Source organism: Scatophagus argus, chromosome 11, assembly GCF_020382885.2.
Source record: "Scatophagus argus isolate fScaArg1 chromosome 11, fScaArg1.pri, whole genome shotgun sequence".
Taxonomy (NCBI): domain Eukaryota; kingdom Metazoa; phylum Chordata; class Actinopteri; family Scatophagidae; genus Scatophagus; species Scatophagus argus.
The window spans coordinates 9,751,508-9,770,925 of record NC_058503.1 but is presented as its reverse complement, the minus strand read 5'-3'; the positions used below and the strand labels follow the sequence as shown (position 1 = coordinate 9,770,925).

Here is a 19,418-nt window from a genome sequence, read left to right as displayed (position 1 = left end):
GAGGACAAGGCAGCTTCTTCCATTTCTCATGATCAAATTGGACAGAAACTGTACAACAACAACACAGAACGTGAGGAGCACAATCAGCTAAAGTCAACTAAAAAGAAAAATGCAAGCACGAAAACAAAGCATACACAGGCAACAGAGTTAGAAGTTGTGATCTAGCTGTTTTTCTAGTGCTCCTAATGTCTGGACGACCTATTTGTCCGAGCCTTCCAAAGCATACTGATCATTAAAAAGTTCATATGAGCATTTCTTGGTTGAAATTAGAGATAGATTTTGGTCAGGGTCTTAGGAAATCAGCCTTGTCCGTTGGATATGAATCCATTACAGACATTTTAATATCACAGGATTCATTTCATTTTCTTTTTTTTTTCTAGAAACGAGCGGTTAACAGGATAATGATGATGATTTTGATCACGTTGGGCAAGATAGGAAAACCGCCGAATCCCATCACACATTTATGCAAAGAACTAATTTATATGCTCTGCAAACCGGAAGCTTTGTAATCAGACTTTTATCACCATGCTGATCTTTCACTCAACTGATAATGGCAGGAAGTGAACTCTCACACCACATGAGGGCAGCGATGTTCACGTAAAACCACTACGGGCGCTTTTAGTCATGAGCGACATGCGGTCATCCATCCATCCGTCCATCCATTCAGACGCCGGTTACGTCGTCGATGCGTCGCCAGGCTAACGTTTATGGACAGACAAATATTCACGTTCACACTTACGGGCAATTTGGGAGTTGCCATTTACCCTAACCTGCATGTCTGTGGACTGTAGGGGAAGACCCACGCAGGAGAACACGCAGACTCCACAGAAGCTGCAGCATAAAGCTAAATAAAGTGTCTGCACCTAATTGTTGTTCTTGTTTGTAGATTTTAAGTGTAAACCACTCTGTAGCCCTGCTAAGAAAAGCGCTATAAAGTTTATTATTATAATAGAATTTGATTATTTGCAAATAAGGCTCATAAAGTGACCAGGACGCCTGGATTCAGTGCACTAGACTCTTGTGCATAAACTCTCCTCAGTCTCTAATTCATTTAATTACTCCGCAGTTTAACAACATGCAGGCCTGAAGCTGAAGAGGAAAGCGCTTTACGTCTGTCGCCATTCAGATAGTACAAGATGATAGCTTATTTGGACTCAGGTGAGATGGAGCTGTCACTCAAAAAAGTCGGTGCATGAACTTCTCATTTGTTAAAACAGTGCCAATGTGCTTACTGCTTCCAGCTCATTAAACTCCTTAATTAGAATACTTTTAACCCTCACAATGCCGCCGATTTCCCCTCTTACACCTCAGGAAATTAATCACCTCCACATGCGAATGGTTTAATAATATTGTTTCAAGTATTAATGCCCGCACAGGGCAAGTGGTAGGCTATATTTCATATAGGGAAAACTAATTTAAATCCTATGTTTTTATTATCTATTGGAATTTTTTGTCGCGAATAACAGTAGAACATGGATTAATATGTGATTAATATGCTATTGTACATATGCCATATACGTGTATATACAAGCGGTATGAGTTAAAATTGTTTTTAATCAGTGATTTCAATCACCTCCCTCCCCCAACACACACACACACACACACACACACACACACACACACACACACACACACACATCATCATCCACCCTATATGACATTAGTCTTCCACCTTACTCTGCGCTCACTCGCTCTCCCCATCACTTGACCAGAGCGCATCAGTGCGCCGCGCTCCTCTTCCTCTCCTGGTGATGCCATGTGAGCAACATCTACAGTAAAAGCGGAAAAAGAAGGGGAAAAGAAGCAAACTCAAGTTTTTGTCGTTGGTTTTAGAAGACCGAGGCAAGTCTCAGGTGTGAAGGATTATGGATACAGAGTCCAGTTATTTTACTACATTAGAGGCTCAGGCGAATATTGACAGGCGATCTGAATCGAACTTCCTGTAACAGCAGACAACATCAGATTCAAAACCATGGACCTTTGTGCGCCAAATGAGACATTCATAACCCCGGAGTGTGTCGGAGCGCAGACTGATGCTCTACAGAGCGGAGCCGGTAACGGGAGCTTGGAGACAACAGACATCACCTACGGCAACGTCTCCACACTCCTCACACCTCAGCGCGTGAGGCAGAAAGGTGAGCGGACACGCAGATAACTCGGTTTTTATCAGCTGCAGGTTAATTAATAGGTGCAACAGAGACATCATTACGCGCTAAATGTTTTCCTGTCCGTCTTTGTATTGTGAAAGGCGTTTGGCGTTGATTTGAATTAACACAAAGACATCAAACTGAACCCAACAAGAAAACTAACTAAGCCTTCCCCTGAAATCCGCTCAGTATGCGCTCGGTTGTTATTGAAGGTGTATTAAGATTAAGCTGAATTGACAGGGACTGACTTCGTGGTTTACACTCCTATCAGATAACTTCAAATAGAAGACGACTTTGTGTAACGTTTGGCTCATAATAGAAAAAAAAACTTTATAAACAACAGTTCACCAAACATTTCAGTCACTGAAAACCACTGGCCTGCAGTGAATTGCTTTACTTTATACTGGAGCCAGAAACTTAATGAAGCGCCCGGTAAATAAATTTGGCGCCTCTGACAGAGCACAGGCTTTCGACTGAGATACGATATGCCAGACTCTTTTTCAAAGCAAAGCTCTGCTGTTATGTTCTGTGTTGCTATATTTTAAGAGAAAATCGATTAAAATACAGCGAAACAGAATTCAGAAGGCAGAAAGTGTGTCATTGGAATCAAATCCTGCCCACACAGAGGATTTATTTAAAAAAAAGGAAGTCAGATGGCTTCATATCTGGACTGTGCTACATGGTCATGCTGCTGATTCCTGCTATTTTTAATATCTGTTCCTATTATCCGAGCATTTCCGAGCACTTTATCCAACATGAGAGCATTAAGGTGATTCTGCGGCAATAATTTCAAACCCTCTGAGGTAAATTTGTGACTTTGGGCTATATCAGTAAAACTGACTTGAGCTTGTGAACAAGAACATTAAAGTGCGTCATTGCTCTGGTAATTTCCCCTCAAGTCTCAATCTCCACCTGCGTTTTTATCAATCAACACTTGCTATTTTCATCCATCTCCATTGCCTCCGTTGCTGTTCGTCAGTGTTTCCATGTGTTGATGAGGTGTGTGTGTGTGTGTGTGTGTGTGTGTCTGTGTGGGGCGTGTATGTTTAAAAGACACTGCAGAGACTGAGTGCCTTCGTTATGCTGCTGAGTTTTACAGCTCAACATCATAAGGGAGAGATAATAACTCCTTGACTGTTGATACACACTGGATTTTCCTCTCACGATTACCTTAAAAAAAATGCCATGAAACATTTAATGGCTTCAGCTTCTCAAATGTGATCTTTCACAGTAAACTGAAGGTTTGAATTATTGATCATATAAAACAAGATAATAATACACAGATATTGTACTGACAGAGGCCATTCAACTGCATTTCGAATACCTTTATTCTTGAGGCTTTAAGTTCCTGCGTAGTGCTTGCATTTAATTTAGTAACACTTTGAATGGAGGACCTTTACTCTTAATGGAGTATTTTTACATTATTAGTACTTTCGGTTACTGAATACTTCGTCCACCAGTGGTAATTTCAAAGTAACCATTATACTGAGCCAAATCAGAACACAAATTACAAAACCACTGAAGACACCTCTGACAAGTACAGACCAGACCGCCGTGTCTTGTGTCTGACGAGCGGCAGCAGTACGGATAAATCGGGAGCTTAATTCATTTTTATGCTGCACTATTAAGTTATTTCTCCCACACACTATGTCACTCACAGATTATCACTTCCCCTCAGTTTGTCTTTTAAGTGACTTATTTCTCTCTATTTAGCTTTTCCACTCGGTCTTTATGCGACCACACACCCTCCCCTGAAGAGAAAAAAATATAATGTCTGACCCTGTACAGCTGCTGTCACCATCATTACTCACTCTGTCGCTCCAAACTTTGATTATTTCTTCACCGTGTTTACTCATTCCTCTCGTCTCCTCTCTCTGTCCATCAGTCTGACTGATTGAGTTGTGCCACCGTCACATTCCCTCCCTCCCTGCATTACTGTGCAGACCAGGGATGTGAAATCATGCGCTGTGGTCCACATGTAGTCTGCATTTTCATACTCACCAAAGTGATTTCACTAATTAATTCTGTCTCTCTGGATGATGCTCTTTGTAATAAGCAAAATAAGCTGGCAGTTATGTTCAGACCTGCCAAAATGAAATCCACCAAACTAAACAACAAAATACGTATTTCCCCCCTCTCCCTCTGGTGTTTCCAAGTGGTATTATTGTTGGCACTGCAATCCCAAAGAAAACTGAATCATTATCCGTTTGCACAGAGTAGCAGCTACAACACAGGACTAAAGTGTGAGTTAATTCATTCATTTAGTCTATAATGGAGGTGGAGACACGAAGGCAGACTGCGTCAGGCTGCCAGCCCTGACTGGATCACCAGACAGCCTTCATTTTCCCTGGTGATTTCATGCCCAGTGGCAGAAAAAAACTTCACAGCAGAAGCGAAATGTTTAGGGAACCAACCTAAATGCCAGCGGTGTCATTATTCTACAGCCATTACATGGTGCAATCAGCATTTACTTTTTACACACAAAAAAGTGTCTATTGCCAATTTACGGTCAAGGAAACTTCTTTGTCATGGTTTTTTAAGTGTGTGGCTAAGGTCAGAGAAAGCTCATGGACACGATCTTGGTACAAAACAGGAAAAGAACATCCGTCTCTCATGTTAAAATTGGATGTCTTGTTGACTCATCTTCCTGACCCCCTCCCTATGCAGACATTGTTGCTCTATAACATCATCTGACTTCCTTCTTTGTGCCCGTTGATCTGGATTAATGATGAAGATGTTGGGTAGAAAGCTTAAAATGTAAATATATTGTTTTAGGGCACCAACTGACAGAACTTAGACTGTCAGTCAGTTTCCCTGTGGAGGAACGTATTCCTCCTTCTTCGGGATTAAAACACAAAAAGATTTCATTCTTTGTTTAAAGGGGAGCTCATCAGTACATACTTCAGTATGAGATTGGTCAGTCATGTCATGTCTTCTGTAACTCTAAAGAAGTTTTATGGAGATTTTGCCAGGCTTTGGCTCTTAGTCTACAATTTATTAAGGGAAAGCCTGTGTTAGAAAGTGGTGATGTGGAGGCTGAGAGACGTTTATCAGACAGCCTCCCTGTCTGGTAAACGTCAAACACATTCTTTTTTAAGTCTGTCACTTAATCTCTGAAGTACCCTTTTAATGGTGCAAAATGCACCCCATGGGTTATTAATAAATGTGTGAAATATTTCATTGTGCAAATACATCACTGCTTTGTAAGATTTTCATGAGCGATAACGGCATCAACTACTGTCACAGTCACCATATGGGAAGAGACGCATTTTAAAGCATGGAAAGACGCTGGATGGAAACACATCACTCAACCGCAAACACCTTTCAAACTGTTAAATTGGATGCAGCCCAGATGTGATTTTGAAAAAAAAAACCATTGGCACCATAAGTGCTTCATGGCACATGGTTTGACACTGCTGCTGTAGATTTCCCATCAGTTACAGTGGGTTTAAAGGAAGCTTCGCTGTGTTCACCTATACAGGTGAATGACTGTATCTGTAGACGAATCATTCAACTGTTTTGTCGTTTGTTGGTTTGAGGTTTTTACCTTGGAGACGATGGCAGCAAAAGAGAGGACCTTCCTCAATTCATGAGCGCAGAACTGTTTATTCCTCTCAAAAGGCATTTAGACAAAAAGGGAGTCCACTGCATTTCATTTCCACCTTCTCTCCCTCCACTCCTCTCAGCGCTTCACCTCTAATGTTTGTGCAGATTTTACTACCTCCATCGCTCACACCCTCTCATCTCACTGCCTGTTGAGAGCCGAGGTGTTTAATGCTGTACTGCGTGCCAAGCAACCAACATGTTGTTTTGTAGTTTGACCGCTGTTACCAGGGGCTCTGTGGCTCATGTGTTGTAGTCAACAGAAAGTGGTTTCATTCATTGCGTCCATCAACTGTTCGGGGGTGCAGCTGGCTTGGCGACAAAGCTTATATGACATTTACCATGCTGGATTAGCCACTAGCTGTGACATTTACCAATAGCTCGGTCTAACAGGAACAGATCTGGCTTTTCCCTGATAGGTGCAGCGACACGAGGGCCAACTGGGATAGAAAGTGACACACGCTGCATATGTATTAGATGGAGAGGGGAGAGTAATTCATAGTCAATCTAATGTCTAAGCGAAACAGATGAAATCTTAAATATTCATGGATGGAATACGAACCTCATAATTTATTCATCCACTGCATATCTTATGATAGCCTGTGCCACTGCAGTTAACTTTCTGTCATTTTACTGTTATTGTGAGAAGAAAATCTGTTCACCAGCTTTTCACATCCCACAAAAAGTGATGGTAAAATGGATGCATTCAAACTGATGTGGAAATGTTTTTAGCATCGACCGTTTTTGCATAATTGAATTAAACACTGTAAAACGTATGTATGTGGAGTGATATATTACTGAGACATTATGTGAAGGCTACGCATTCTGTCAAGGTGAAAATGGCAGATAAATTGAATCAAGACAGAATGAATCAGTATTTTCCATCAATATTATGTCAGATAATTGCAAGTAGAAAACCTCTGGAAGTAACAGCTAAGTCATTTTCCCTGCAGCCAGCTCACAGAGCCTCTGGTCTGCAAACAGAGAACAGACTGTTTACCAGAGCCAATGGTCAGGCATGGCTGATGGGCACTGCACACACTCTCATGAGACCAGCTCCCTACACCTCCGGTGCTACAGGCTTCCCTTCTGTCATTTGGCTCTTTAAACTGAAAATAGCACTCCAAATAATTGCTGGAGCTGAGTGCAAACTAAACATTGCCAAACGGGCAGTGTTGTTCTGGTTTCTGTAATGACTTAATTTTTCCCATAAAGCTGTAGTTGTGTGGTAGCTTCAATAGCTTTAATATGCTTCATCTGTGGAATATTTTACAGAACAACACCGTGGTGCTTTCTTAAGGTTACGTTAAGCCTTGTAGTGTGCTTCAGAGGCACTGGCAGGAACAGAAGAGATGATGTGAGCAAAATCATGCAGTAATGATACTGAAATGAGAGGACGGAGATAAGAAAAAAAAGCTGTGTGGGCTGGCTAAGTTTTTAATTTAACACCAAGAGCAGGAAGCTTCACATGCTGAAGATAGATTGGTATTATATGCATATATTTAAATGTCTGCATGTGTGTGTGTTTGTGACTCTTTAGCTAGTAAGTGCTTTACTTTGTTGGTCTGATCAGGTATACGTGAATACATATATATGTGTACAATGAGCTTTTTAGCTGTAAACAGCCGCCTGATGCATGATGCAAAACCAAAACAAAGTGCTAAAAGAAGTTAAAATGCACCCTCGAAGTGAATATTCACAGAAATATTGATCATAGTGGCTAGTCTGTCACTTTTGATTGTGTTTTCCATTTTAAATGAAGAAGCCACTGGGTAATAACAATAGCAAATCAATTAAGACAAAGTTTTGCGGCTGCATACAGATATGAATATATACATACAATATATATACAAAAAAAGGAAAAAGGATTCAAATCATTTGCTGAAGTAAAAGTAGGAATAACAATGGGTAGAAATAGCCTCATACAAGTAAAAGTCATGCATTCAAAGTCAGTCAAGAGAGAAAACATCCGCTGTGTTTCATGAATTTTAATTTCTGGATTTAAACAATCCTGCTGAACACACTTGTTTCATGCATCATTAAAAATGCGTCCAGTGAGAGTGAAGAACTGAAAACAACAGTACTATTTATAGTATAGTTATAGACCAAAGAGAAAAATTAATCTGTACGGGATATTGGCCAATGAGACCAGGTGGAAGCTGGTGAGCAAAGTGATTAATACGATTGCTGCCTCTCCACACACGAACGGGAGCAGCTATTGAAAGCGGTAGCCTGAAAGAACGACTTAAATGTGCTGAGGGTGTTATCAGTGTTTCCTACACAGGCAGCAAGCACACGGGAAAGCTAATTGGCTTTGATTAGGCAACATATTTCATTAGGCGAGAGAGACAGTAATAAAGGAGAAAGTGTTGGTTCCTCTCTATCTGCCTGCACTGTTTCATTATGCTCATATGAATGTATGCACACACAGGCACAAAATTAAATCCTTTTGGTTGCTGCCGTTTTCGCTTTTAAAGAAACCCTGCGTGTTCTACGAGCAGAACATCATATTAGAGGTTTCTGCTTTTCATCCGTACTAAAGTATGTGAAACATACAGTGAAGCCTCAGTACCATTATATGGACTGTATGTGTGTATGTTTCTGAGAGATTGAGATTGAGACAGACTGATTTACTGACTTTTACTGAGTAAGCTGAGCCTGAATCCATTGCTCAGCCTGCAAGTTCTATTAAAACATTTCAGAGTGACTGGGCGAAAGCAAGGGAATTAAATCAGTTAAGTGGCACTTAATTGGCACTTGACCATACAAACCACATGTCACCCTACTCATATGGGTTTAGAGAAGCCAGATCCTGTCTTTGATGAGCTTTTACAGCTTGACCTGAACTTGACTTTGGTTTCTGATAAACAGACAGATGAGTTGAGCTCAGAGTGCCTGAGCCAGCCAGTTGTGCACAATTCCCAAATTTACATCCCAGGTGGATTACTGTAAATGAATATGAGTCCAATTCAGGATTACTTTAAGCAGCTGTGACAGAGGCCAATGAGAATAAGGGCATTTTTGTGTTTTTCATAACATTCAAGATACTGAGAGTCAGTGAGGTGTGACTGCTTAAAGAATAACCTTGAGGGTACTGAGCCGTAGAAAACATGAATCAATGACAGTGTAATTACAGTCTCATTCCTTATTATAAAACATTTAGATGGCCTGTGGTAAAAACACAACTTCTACTGTTGTATAAACTGAAAAGCTGCTATTTCAGGCCTTTTGACATGATGAAAAATGTCTTAAGATATGAGTCATGTAGGTTTGTGGATGGCTGCTTTTTCTTTTTTTTTTTTTTTTTTTTAAGCTTTCTGGCTTTAATGGACAGTGGAGGGAGAGGAAATGGACAGAGAAATAAAGCAAACAATGTAAAAAGCAGAAGACTCTGTAATGGAAAATGGTAAAGATCAAAGACTGGCACCTGAAAGATGAGAATAAGTTGCGAAAATAGCCACATGGAAATGGGAGTGCTGTCAGCAAAAAGAAAAGAGAAAACGAAAGAGAGATAGTAACACATTTAGTTGGTGTTTTTCAAGGAACATACCTTCTCTAGATGTGGTTGGAGATTTTGGTCTATGTAATTTACCAAAGCCTTTAAGAAACTGTGGTGTATTTTCAGGGGATTAAAGCTTGAGTGTGCTTGGTTGCACATGCCTCTACAACTGTGTCATTAAACTTGGGGCTTATGTATGTGATATGATTTGTGTCCCGTGGATGTGGCACACATGGATGCCTCTAATCCCCAGGATACAGATGCAGTAGGTAACCTGTTAAAAAGTGTTGTGTCTGAGGAGGGGGTGAGGTGAAGATAACACAGAAAGCAAATAACACAGACTTTACAGGATATGATCCACTGAAGCTGCTGATGGCCGAGGACACAAACAGGCTTTGGGCTTCAAGGATACTGTATTTTGTACTGAAGACTGAAGGAAATGATTAATGTTCATTCCCAAAGCATAGAGCTAATTACTAGTGAGCTGCCTTTATACCAGCTGAAACACGTGATGGAAGAAGTCACCTACTCAACTAAAAGCACTGGAAAAATACTGTGTTACCAGTAAAAGTCTTAATATTTGTACAATATATAAATGTACGGTGGTGAAACAAAAGGGCAGAACAGCCCCTTTCAAAGATCTTTAATAATTTGTATTTTATATCATATTATTGGAGAAAATGTGAAGCAATAGAAGTATAAAGTGGCATAAAATGGAAATACTTGTAAGGACAGCAAACTACTTAGTTACTTTCTACAAGCAGTTAAAAGCTCTTAACTACTTGATGACCTTTCATCACAACTAAATGTAATGTTTTTCAGAGTACTGCTGAACTGAAATACATGTGCACACAAAATTATGACATTGTAAATGTAGCATCATCATCAATATGTATTAACTCTTGTTTCTTTTAGCAGACAATGTATGTCATTAGTATATGAACAAGGGGAGAAAATTTTCCAAAGTGGGACACCCACACTCACCCGTAGCTCTAATACCAACACGGGCTGTTTCAAATAAGCTACTGGCCGCTAGTCTTGTAGTGACACAGATGTCTCTGACAACCAAATTCAATATTATTGACAATGATTTTTGTACAGCAGCCTGCAGAGCAGCGTCACAAACTGGCTGATGTCAAAAGGAGCACCTTTTGATTTTTTTAAGGACTGTTCATCGACATCTGCATGTACAAACTGTGTGCAAAACACTCACACACATACACACATAGAGGCAGCTATAAGAAAAAGTAACACACAGCATCATCGATTTAAGGCTGTTAAGATCAATAAAGACAACGTTATCATATCAATCGTAATGTAAAACAGAACTGAGTTGGTTCAGTAGGGCAAACAAGTTCACAGTATCACATAATCCTCTGTCACTTGTTTTGTGTACTAGATGGGGACCACACACTGCGGATCCTGCTCTACTCAGTCATCTTCTTCCTGAGTGTAGTTGGCAACTTGCTCATCATTGTGGTGCTGACCGTCAATAAGCGGATGCGCACTGTGACCAACACCTTCCTGCTGTCGCTCGCCGTCAGTGACCTGATGATGGCCGTCTTTTGCATGCCCTTCACCCTCATCCCCAGCATCCTCAAGGACTTCATCTTTGGAGCTGCCATGTGCAAGATTGTGTCCTACCTCATGGGTGAGAGAGGGAGGGATGGAGGGGAAGGGGTAATGATAAAGATCTGAAGGTGAAAAATAGTGCTTAGCATAAAGACTTTCTTTGTGCGTGTATGAACTGACTCCTTTTTCACATTGTTGCCAAATCTTGTCTTACGTGCTGCAATATAGTCTTTAAACCTGACAAAAGTGAATCACTGCCTACACTGCCTACATCTTTATTTTTCATGTGATTTGCATAGAAACAAAAGGACATTTCTGTCTGTTTATCAGGCTAATCCCATATTGCCTTGAGAAGTGATTGACTGGTATCCACTGGAAAATGAAAAGGGGACTACACACTCTGTGTAGCCCACTATTTACTGCTGAACTAAAACTCCATTCAGATGCAGTGCTTATATTGATTTAAGTTAATTGTGAACCTGAGCTGCAAAAATGGTGGGAACAAATAGCAATCAGGAAGTTAACAAGTTCTCTGACCTCCTGTCCACCACTTTACAAGGGGTATAGATTACCATTGAACAGTATCACATTCACAGACCATTTTCATTATCTCCCCATTTTGTGGAAGGTTGTGGATTCTTAATGGGCTGTGTTTGTACCTCTAATATTCACTTTAAATGAGTAAGGAATCACTCTTCTTCACATCACTGACTGTATAAAGACGGATGATACATCTCTACTTCTTGCCACAGTACAGAAATGAAGCCAAAACATCCCAGATGCAAGTGGTGCCATCTTGTTCTGATGATGTCATTGAGTCTGTGTGTGTGGTGATTGGTTGGTGGGACTGGGGTATCAAGTTCAAAAGTAAAACTGTTCATTATGCAGAATGATTTCTTTCAAAGATTGTTATTATATTGGATTATTTATAATTAATTTTAAGCAGCATTTTGCACATAGTTGTAGTTGATCAGTTTTAACTACTTTACTGTCTGCATCTCATGTAATAATAATAATGCAAGTCTTTATATATAAATAATACTAATAATGGTATCTGTCAGAAAAATATAGTGGAGTAAAATGTATACACAAATGTAGTACCTGTGAAAATGCATCATGTTATTACTGACCTTTGCAGCACACAATGAAAATAAAGAGCAAAATTTAGGAAAGGATTTTGTTTTCATTTAGTTGTAGAAGAATAAATTAATAGTATTAAATAGAGGTAGTTGAATATTTACATGCTCTTCTACACTAGGAGATTAAATTCCACACTCATCTGTATCATCAGCATTTAAAGCAAGAAAATGAAGAGCATATGACAAACAACAAAGGGAATATGATTATGTGTAAGGTAGAGACAAATAAAATGAACAAGGACATGAAACACTGTGCTGACCGTGAGTGAAAAAGACCCCATCTGAGCAGTGGATAGAAAAGGTGGATTAAATAAAGCACATGGCCTTTGAATGGAGGAGAAAAGTGGACAATCCCAGGGGAGAGACTGTTGGCTGACTGTTCTTTGCTTCAGTGGGATCTGCTTTAAAGCTGCTCTCGTAGGTACAGACAACACAGTGAGTCCCTGGGTCTTCAGGGTCCTCACAACACGCCACACACAACACACAACACACAACACACACACACAAACACACAGTTTGTATTCTCACTGTGGACATGGATAAGAGAGGTAAAGAGTAATTTCCCGTCTTGCCCTGTCAGGAGGGAGATGGCAGATCACATCAGTGGTTGTGAGTTCTTCAGTTCTTCTACCAAGACCCAGATAACCATCCACACCTCCCTGCCTCACATCATATTCATTTGCAAGTACATCTCAGAGCACAGAACACCATATTTTGTTCTCTGTTATTATTGCAGATATTGTGTGCATATCAGCATGTTTTTGTTCCTTTTTATGATAGGTCCAAATTCTATTCCGAGCGCAGAGCGGTAATAACTTTTCATTCAGCAAATGAAATGATAAGTCTGAGCAGACAGTGGCATCCATGTTTACTTACATTTAAAATCATCTGTTTTGTTTTCCTACAGGCATATCAGTAAGCATCTCCACATTTAGCCTGGTTGCCATAGCGATTGAGCGCTACAGCGCCATCTGTAACCCCCTGAAGTCACGAGTGTGGCAGACCCGGTCCCATGCCTATCGGGTGATTGCTGCTACATGGGTGCTGGCCTTCCTCATTATGATCCCATATCCAATCATCAGTCACTTGGAGTCTTTTCAGCGTCCGGACAACACCACAGCTCACCAGTGTCGCCACAAGTGGCCCCTCGCAACCGCAGAGCAGACCTGGTGAGTGTTTTGGTTTTACATGGTGTGTCAGCAACTCAAATTCTTTAACAAAGTGACAGTATTTACTGCAACCATGAGAAAAACAAATCATCTCACTCTCTAATTATAATAAGAGGAAAAAGTGAGAGGATACAGAACTTTTGCTGATCAGCAGCCACTGTGGCCACGAGAGGTGAATTTGTTTTCATAACCTAATATTAGATTTTCTGTAGTTAGTTGCTTTAAAGACATTGTCATGTTTATCTGTGATATTGCGGTGTATCACGAACACTTGTACAGAAGAGCCATAAAGTGAGTAAATATGCTTATTAAGCTCACAGCATTTATTTAAAGTTTGTGAATATTAGTTAACATTTGTGACCACAAACTACAGATCATACCTGCGTCAGTATTTTCTTTCAACTGTACCGGTAGTCTAAATTCAGTGATGTGTCAGGCTTCATTATTTTTTCTTTTTTGTTTGTTTTAACAATAACTAATTTTTTTGTGAAAAAAACCAAACTTTTCTAAAATGATAAGATGCAGCAATGTGGGCGTCAAGGTTTTTAATACCTGCACCAACCTGAGCTGTTATTAGAGCCAGTCTGTAACGCCCAATCAACTCATTCTTCATTAATATGTTTGCATGCTGTTGTAAAAACTTTACATTAGATGAGGAGAAAAGCTGCGTTGAGAAAACACACAATGGTCTATATTTTGGAAATTCATTTAAACAATTTAGATTTTTAAGGCCTGCATGGTGAGTGAGACATGGTGAGGCTCTTTTCTATTTTTTTAGTATAACAGGCAATAGTATGCATATGTTATGTCAAATATTAAACTGTATGGAGTTATACAGAAGAAAAAACTTATGGAGGTAGCATCAACAGCAAAAAGCTGTTTCTTCCTTCTTTTTTATGTCAAGGACCCCTAAGCTGATATAAATTATACTGCAGAACTTTATTTGGTAAGATTATTTTTGCTTTCAGTTGATTATTGCAAAAGCATATGAAATCCATGACCAAAACAGTCATACATTCTGTCATTGTCACTTATGCATGGAATTATTGTGAAAATATTCTCCTTTTTGCTGGGCACCCTCTGGAAAGTTCTCAAGGACCCCTGGAGGTCCCTGGACCCTACTTTGAAAACCACTGTGCAAGAGGAATGTACAAGGTTGCATGATAGAAAGTCCTCTGATAAAGTCAGATCAAGCCGATGGGTGCTGTATACACTAAAGGGTATCATCACTCTCTACATGGTGATCTGTAATCAAGAAAACTGAAGGTTCGACTGAGTACCAAAAATATTTTTTTCATCATGCAGTCAAATTCAAGGTCATTTTAATATTGAAAAAGTCACTTTACGTAAATATAGAATTCTCCTCATGCAATTGGTTAGAAATTTCAAAAAGTGGAGTGTTTTTGTTCAACGTTTATTACCCACTATGGTCCTGTAAATCCATTCACTGCTCACACCATCTCACCGACAGGTTTAAAAAGCTCAAATCAATAGAGGAACAAACAGAGATTAGTGAGCGCCTCCCAACTACACACACATGCACACATTTCTTCAGTGTCAACACACCTCACTGTCCTGTCTTTGGGCTGCTATGGGATGTATTTCATGTTATGACATATTTGTTTTCCTGTTATAACAGCATACCAACTTGTTTTGTTTTAGCAAGAAAATGGGTTTCTTTCTAGTGACAGATAATCTAATTCAAAATGATAATTAAACAATTTATAGATTATCTGAGGATATGTATCAGCTGTTTTCTCTCCTTTGCCTAAGTGTCATCAGTCAAATTTCCAGGGTAAGTTAGCACACAACAACATATAAAATGTAACTTAACATAAAACATGCAGTCAGAATAATCATTTTTCTTTATTCTCCCAGTGCTTACCATCTGGACATTGTGCAGTTTTGTATCAAATAAACTTTAGATGAACTTGGTCTGAGGTGTGTGTGTGTGTAGAACAAAAGACTTTGAACAGAACAAAAGACTTTGTTTTATGAAAAATAAATATCCAGCAATCTTTGAAAAACTCAAAGGGATTTTTTATTCAATATTTCCAGCTAATCTAAAAGTTTCTGAGAATCCCTTAATAATTATCATGGATAAGTACTGGATGGAGGAATGCTTTGTTTGCTGGTAGATAAAAACAAAATTTTTATTAAAAAAATTTCTGGGGACATTTTATGCCTCATTAGAGTGCAATAGTCGAGGAAGGAGGAGACAACAAAGGTCCCCATCTGGGATGAAACATGGAACACCGTGGTTCATGTTCAGTGTCCTAACCCCTAAGACACAGAAGTGCCCCAGTTTAACCTGTTTGCACCAAAAATTATGTTTTGTACAACATAAAAAAGTGTCATTTCTGGCTGCCATTTTAAAATGAATTAGGAAAATCTTTTTTGTTGTTGTTATTGTTAATTATTTAATGTATGGCATATTGTTTCATCAAGATAGTTTGAAGAGTCTGAGGATTCTAGAAATATTTTTAGAACAGCAATACATTTTGCTGGACAACATTCTGGGTTTTCCAGAAAGATCCAGAAAAAACAAGCAAAACCCTCAGTTCTGCACAGGTACATTAATCATTAATTACATTAATGATTGGTACAGACTGGGGCTCCACCATTATCCTTATGCATGGACATCGGGATCTTAGCCTCTCTCTTGTGTCTCTTTTAGGTATATTCTGCTGCTGCTTGTGCTGTTTGCTGTCCCGGGGTTGGTGATGATTGTGGCCTACGGACTGATCTCCAGGGAACTTTATAGAGGCATCCACTTTGAGATGGGCCACAAAAAAGACTCTGCTGGTAAGGCCATGTACACAACATGATGTCCCAGAGGGCAACTTGGCCCACAGGCAGCAGTGAATAATAAACAAAGTAATACACAAAATGTTACAGCATTGAGATTTTCTTACCATTTAAGTACAACACTATATTGTCTTGTTAGTTCAATAATGAGGACTTACTGCAAATGCATAAATGTGTCATTTTTACATTTTACTTTAAAGACTTTTTTACTGGCATGACAATACTGGATAGTGATCCAACCATGTACCAGGCTGTAATGTTAGCATGAGCTATGTGAACAATGAAGAATTTAATGTTACTGATTTTATTTCAATGGTGCTACAGTCATTGTAATGTAGTGCAGGTTAAGTGAAATGCACCTTTTGTGGTCATATGAGAGTCCGTTTAAGATGATAGCAGCATGGAGTGTGTTTGTTCCTGCTCCATTAGAGGATGGAACTGCTGGCAGCTGCAGGCTGGACATCACCATCTGTTTGGTCTCAGAGAAAAAGAGATTGTCCAGAAAAAGAGCTTGTGAGATAAAGAGCATGAAGCAAAAAAAAGAGGGTGGGGGCTAATGAACTTAAACTAACCTGTTCGAAAATGTGTCTGATTTAATAATCCTGGAGTGGTTTATCAAATTGCCTTTAATGTCTCTACAGTACAAGTTCCTGTTCGTATTTGCTTACCTTAGGGCTCTTATTGCTGTACTCTGTGTACATTGTCCTTTGTAATAAGGAAAGCTGGACTAATAGATTTAATCACTAAATTGCAATATCCCCTGGTGGACGATTACTGTGACTCAGCAAGAACTGCTAGTCACTCTTCTTTCCATTAAGGTGAGCGGCTTCTTTATTCAAGAACTATGGGTGCATGTGTTTTCACAGAGCTGTACAACTGTGCACACAATTTCACAGGTCAATTTTATTTTAAATCCAGTTAGAAAAATATTAGTCAAATAAACAAAATGTCCTGTACTGGATACTGGACATACTGGAGCCACAAAGTCAGGTGGGCTCAGAATCAAATCACAAAAAATTCTGTTATTGTTTGACTGTCATAGTTCTCCTTACTTATACTAGTTAGACTTAGGAGTATATAGATAGTACAACGTACTTGTACATACGTCTGCAGTACAAGCAGTATCAGTGCTGCTAGGGTCACTACTTCCAATACTGAATTGTGCTGGGTAGTTTAAAATGAGACTTTTACATATAAATGAACATTTGTTACATTCAAGCCTTTGCCAGTCGGTTCAATTCAGTTCAGTTCAGTTTATTTATATAGCGCCAATTCATAACAAAGTTATCTCATAACACTTTCCAATTAGATCTAGACCAAACTCTTTGATTAAATTTTGTAATACAGAAAACCCAACATTCTCCCTTGAGCAGCAAGCACTTGGCGACAGTGGTGAGGAAAAACTGCCTTTCAGAAGGCAGAAACCTCAGAGCAGGCCCCGGCTCTCATCTGCCTTGACCGGTTGGATTGAGTGTCGAGTTTGGACAGTGCTGATAAAACCTACCATTGGCTGAAGTAACTACAGGAACACCAGGACCCAAGGTTCCCAGAAAAACACTGCATTATAACGGGATGACCAATGATAAAAAGCATAAAGTGTCACAAAATTCAAACATAATTCACATATTAAGTGATCAGCTTTTATATATGGTACTAAAGTATGTACATTTGTTATGCTTCATTCACAGAAATACTTCTTTATTTAACTCTCCCATACAGATGTAAAGAATGGACTGACATCTACTGTGTCTGCTGGCAGTGATGATGGAGATGGTTGCTATGTTAATGTCGTCCAGCGGCCACACTCGATGGAAATGTCCACCATGGCTGCATCCAGCAGGGCAGTCAAGGCAGAAAGACCACGCAGCAACACATCTGAGGCCAAGCTGGAGGCCAAGAAGCGAGTGATCCGCATGCTTGTGGTCATTGTTGTCCTGTTCTTTCTCTGCTGGATGCCACTGTACTGTGCCAACACCTGGCGGGCTTTTGATGACATCTCTGCCAAACATGCCCTCTCAGGGTCACCCATCGCTTTTATCCACTTGTTGTGCTACACGTCTGCCTGCGTCAACCCAATTATTTATTGCTTCATGAACACGCGTTTCCGCAAAGCTCTGCTAGCCACGTTCTCATGCTGCACCGCACCTTGCCATCGCCGTCGTCCTCGTGGGCTACGGGACAACGATGAGGACGTTATGGCAACCGGAGCTTCCATGTCCAAGTTCAGCTACACTACGGTCAGCACCATGGGAACCTGCTGAGGCAAAAGATACGGGCCAGATCCAGAAAAAATAGCTTCTGTGGCAACACAGCATGCTACATGTTTTATCTTAAGTCCAAATCTGTACTGCAATGTGGAGTGGAAATCAGGTCATATTGTGTAGCAGTATAGAATCTTCACCCCTGACTTTGAGTATTTATTTAGGGATTATTGAATGATGCTATATGTAAGAATTGTCCTTCTGTCAAATTCATGGTTTAAGCAGTATATTACCAGATGCAGGTATTCACCCTGATTGTAAGAATCAAGGTAATGTACAGTCCCCTGCATAGGTCTTTCTTTATTTCAACAGTGAACTTAAACAAATTAACACTGTCGGTAATTTCATACAACTAGCTGCTTTTGAAAGCTATCGCTCATAATAGCCAATGTTAGCAGCTGTCCAATACCAGTTTAGAAGACATGTTGTGATTTCAGCATCATCCCTTTCATTGCCAAGAGCTGTCTCCGGTGGTGGAAAGCAAAGCCCATGTGAACTCTTGTTTTGCTTCTGTTTCTATCAGTTCTTATTTTTGCTGTATTTCTTTTTTCTTCTGCAGCACAGTACAAACTCAAATTCTTACATATAGCTCTTTCAATGAAAACCAGTCTTACATCATAAGTACATGCATAACATCAGTGTAAAAAAAAAAAATATATATATATATATATATATACAGTTATTTCTTGTAACAGTTGACCGAGGTAAATGCACTCACATGAGCAGAGCAGAGGGTGTGACTAGTCGTAGGCTGTGAGGGAAGCACTTTGGTAACTTAGTATTCACCGTGTAGCTATGAAAATAGGAAGACCTCCATTACATTTGCTGTATAATTTTAAAGCTTCATATTTTGCCATCAATTGTTAATATTCATCTGTGTTAATGATGGTGATGCAGTTGCCTTGTGGACTAAGTGCCTGGCTCTAAATACTGTGTTTATATTCATGTTTATTTGCTTCATTCATAAGTCACCATAATCAGTGGCAAACCCTAACTTCAGAGCTTTGGAAGTGGAATTTAAGGACTCTAAAGAAACTGAAAATCCTCAGAAAACAGGATTTTCCTCCTGATGGGAACTGATAAATTAGTAGGTTGTCAGTTGTACATGCCTCCACGGTTCGCAGAAAGCACTTTAGTGGTAGATGGGCAGTGGTGATGACTTGTGTTGTGGTTGTAATCTGTGATGCTAACCATGTTTGTGTTTTTAAGTTTGTAGAGCT

General features: G+C 39.7%; 1 protein-coding gene across 1 annotated transcript; it reads left to right on the top strand.

Annotated features, from left to right (window-relative positions):
• The first annotated feature begins 1,624 nt into the window (after positions 1 to 1,624).
• LOC124067566 (cholecystokinin receptor) lies at positions 1,625 to 18,760 on the top strand. The gene is made up of 5 exons (XM_046405003.1): positions 1,625 to 2,135; positions 10,649 to 10,900; positions 12,868 to 13,129; positions 15,807 to 15,934; positions 17,657 to 18,760. The coding sequence occupies exons 1-5, from the start codon at positions 1,973 to 1,975 to the stop codon at positions 18,196 to 18,198; spliced, it is 1,347 nt and encodes a 448-aa protein (XP_046260959.1). The 5' UTR covers positions 1,625 to 1,972; the 3' UTR covers positions 18,199 to 18,760.
• The last annotated feature ends 658 nt before the right edge of the window (positions 18,761 to 19,418 follow it).

Bases quoted from the DNA above. Each gene is read 5' to 3' on its own strand.
- LOC124067566 (XM_046405003.1), top strand. From the start codon at position 1,973: ATGGACCTTTGTGCGCCAAATGAGACATTCATAACCCCGGAGTGTGTC. The intron at 10,901-12,867 runs GTGAGAGAGGGA...GTTTTCCTACAG, and splicing joins GATTGTGTCCTACCTCATGG to GCATATCAGTAAGCATCTCC. The intron at 13,130-15,806 runs GTGAGTGTTTTG...TGTCTCTTTTAG, and splicing joins GCAACCGCAGAGCAGACCTG to GTATATTCTGCTGCTGCTTG.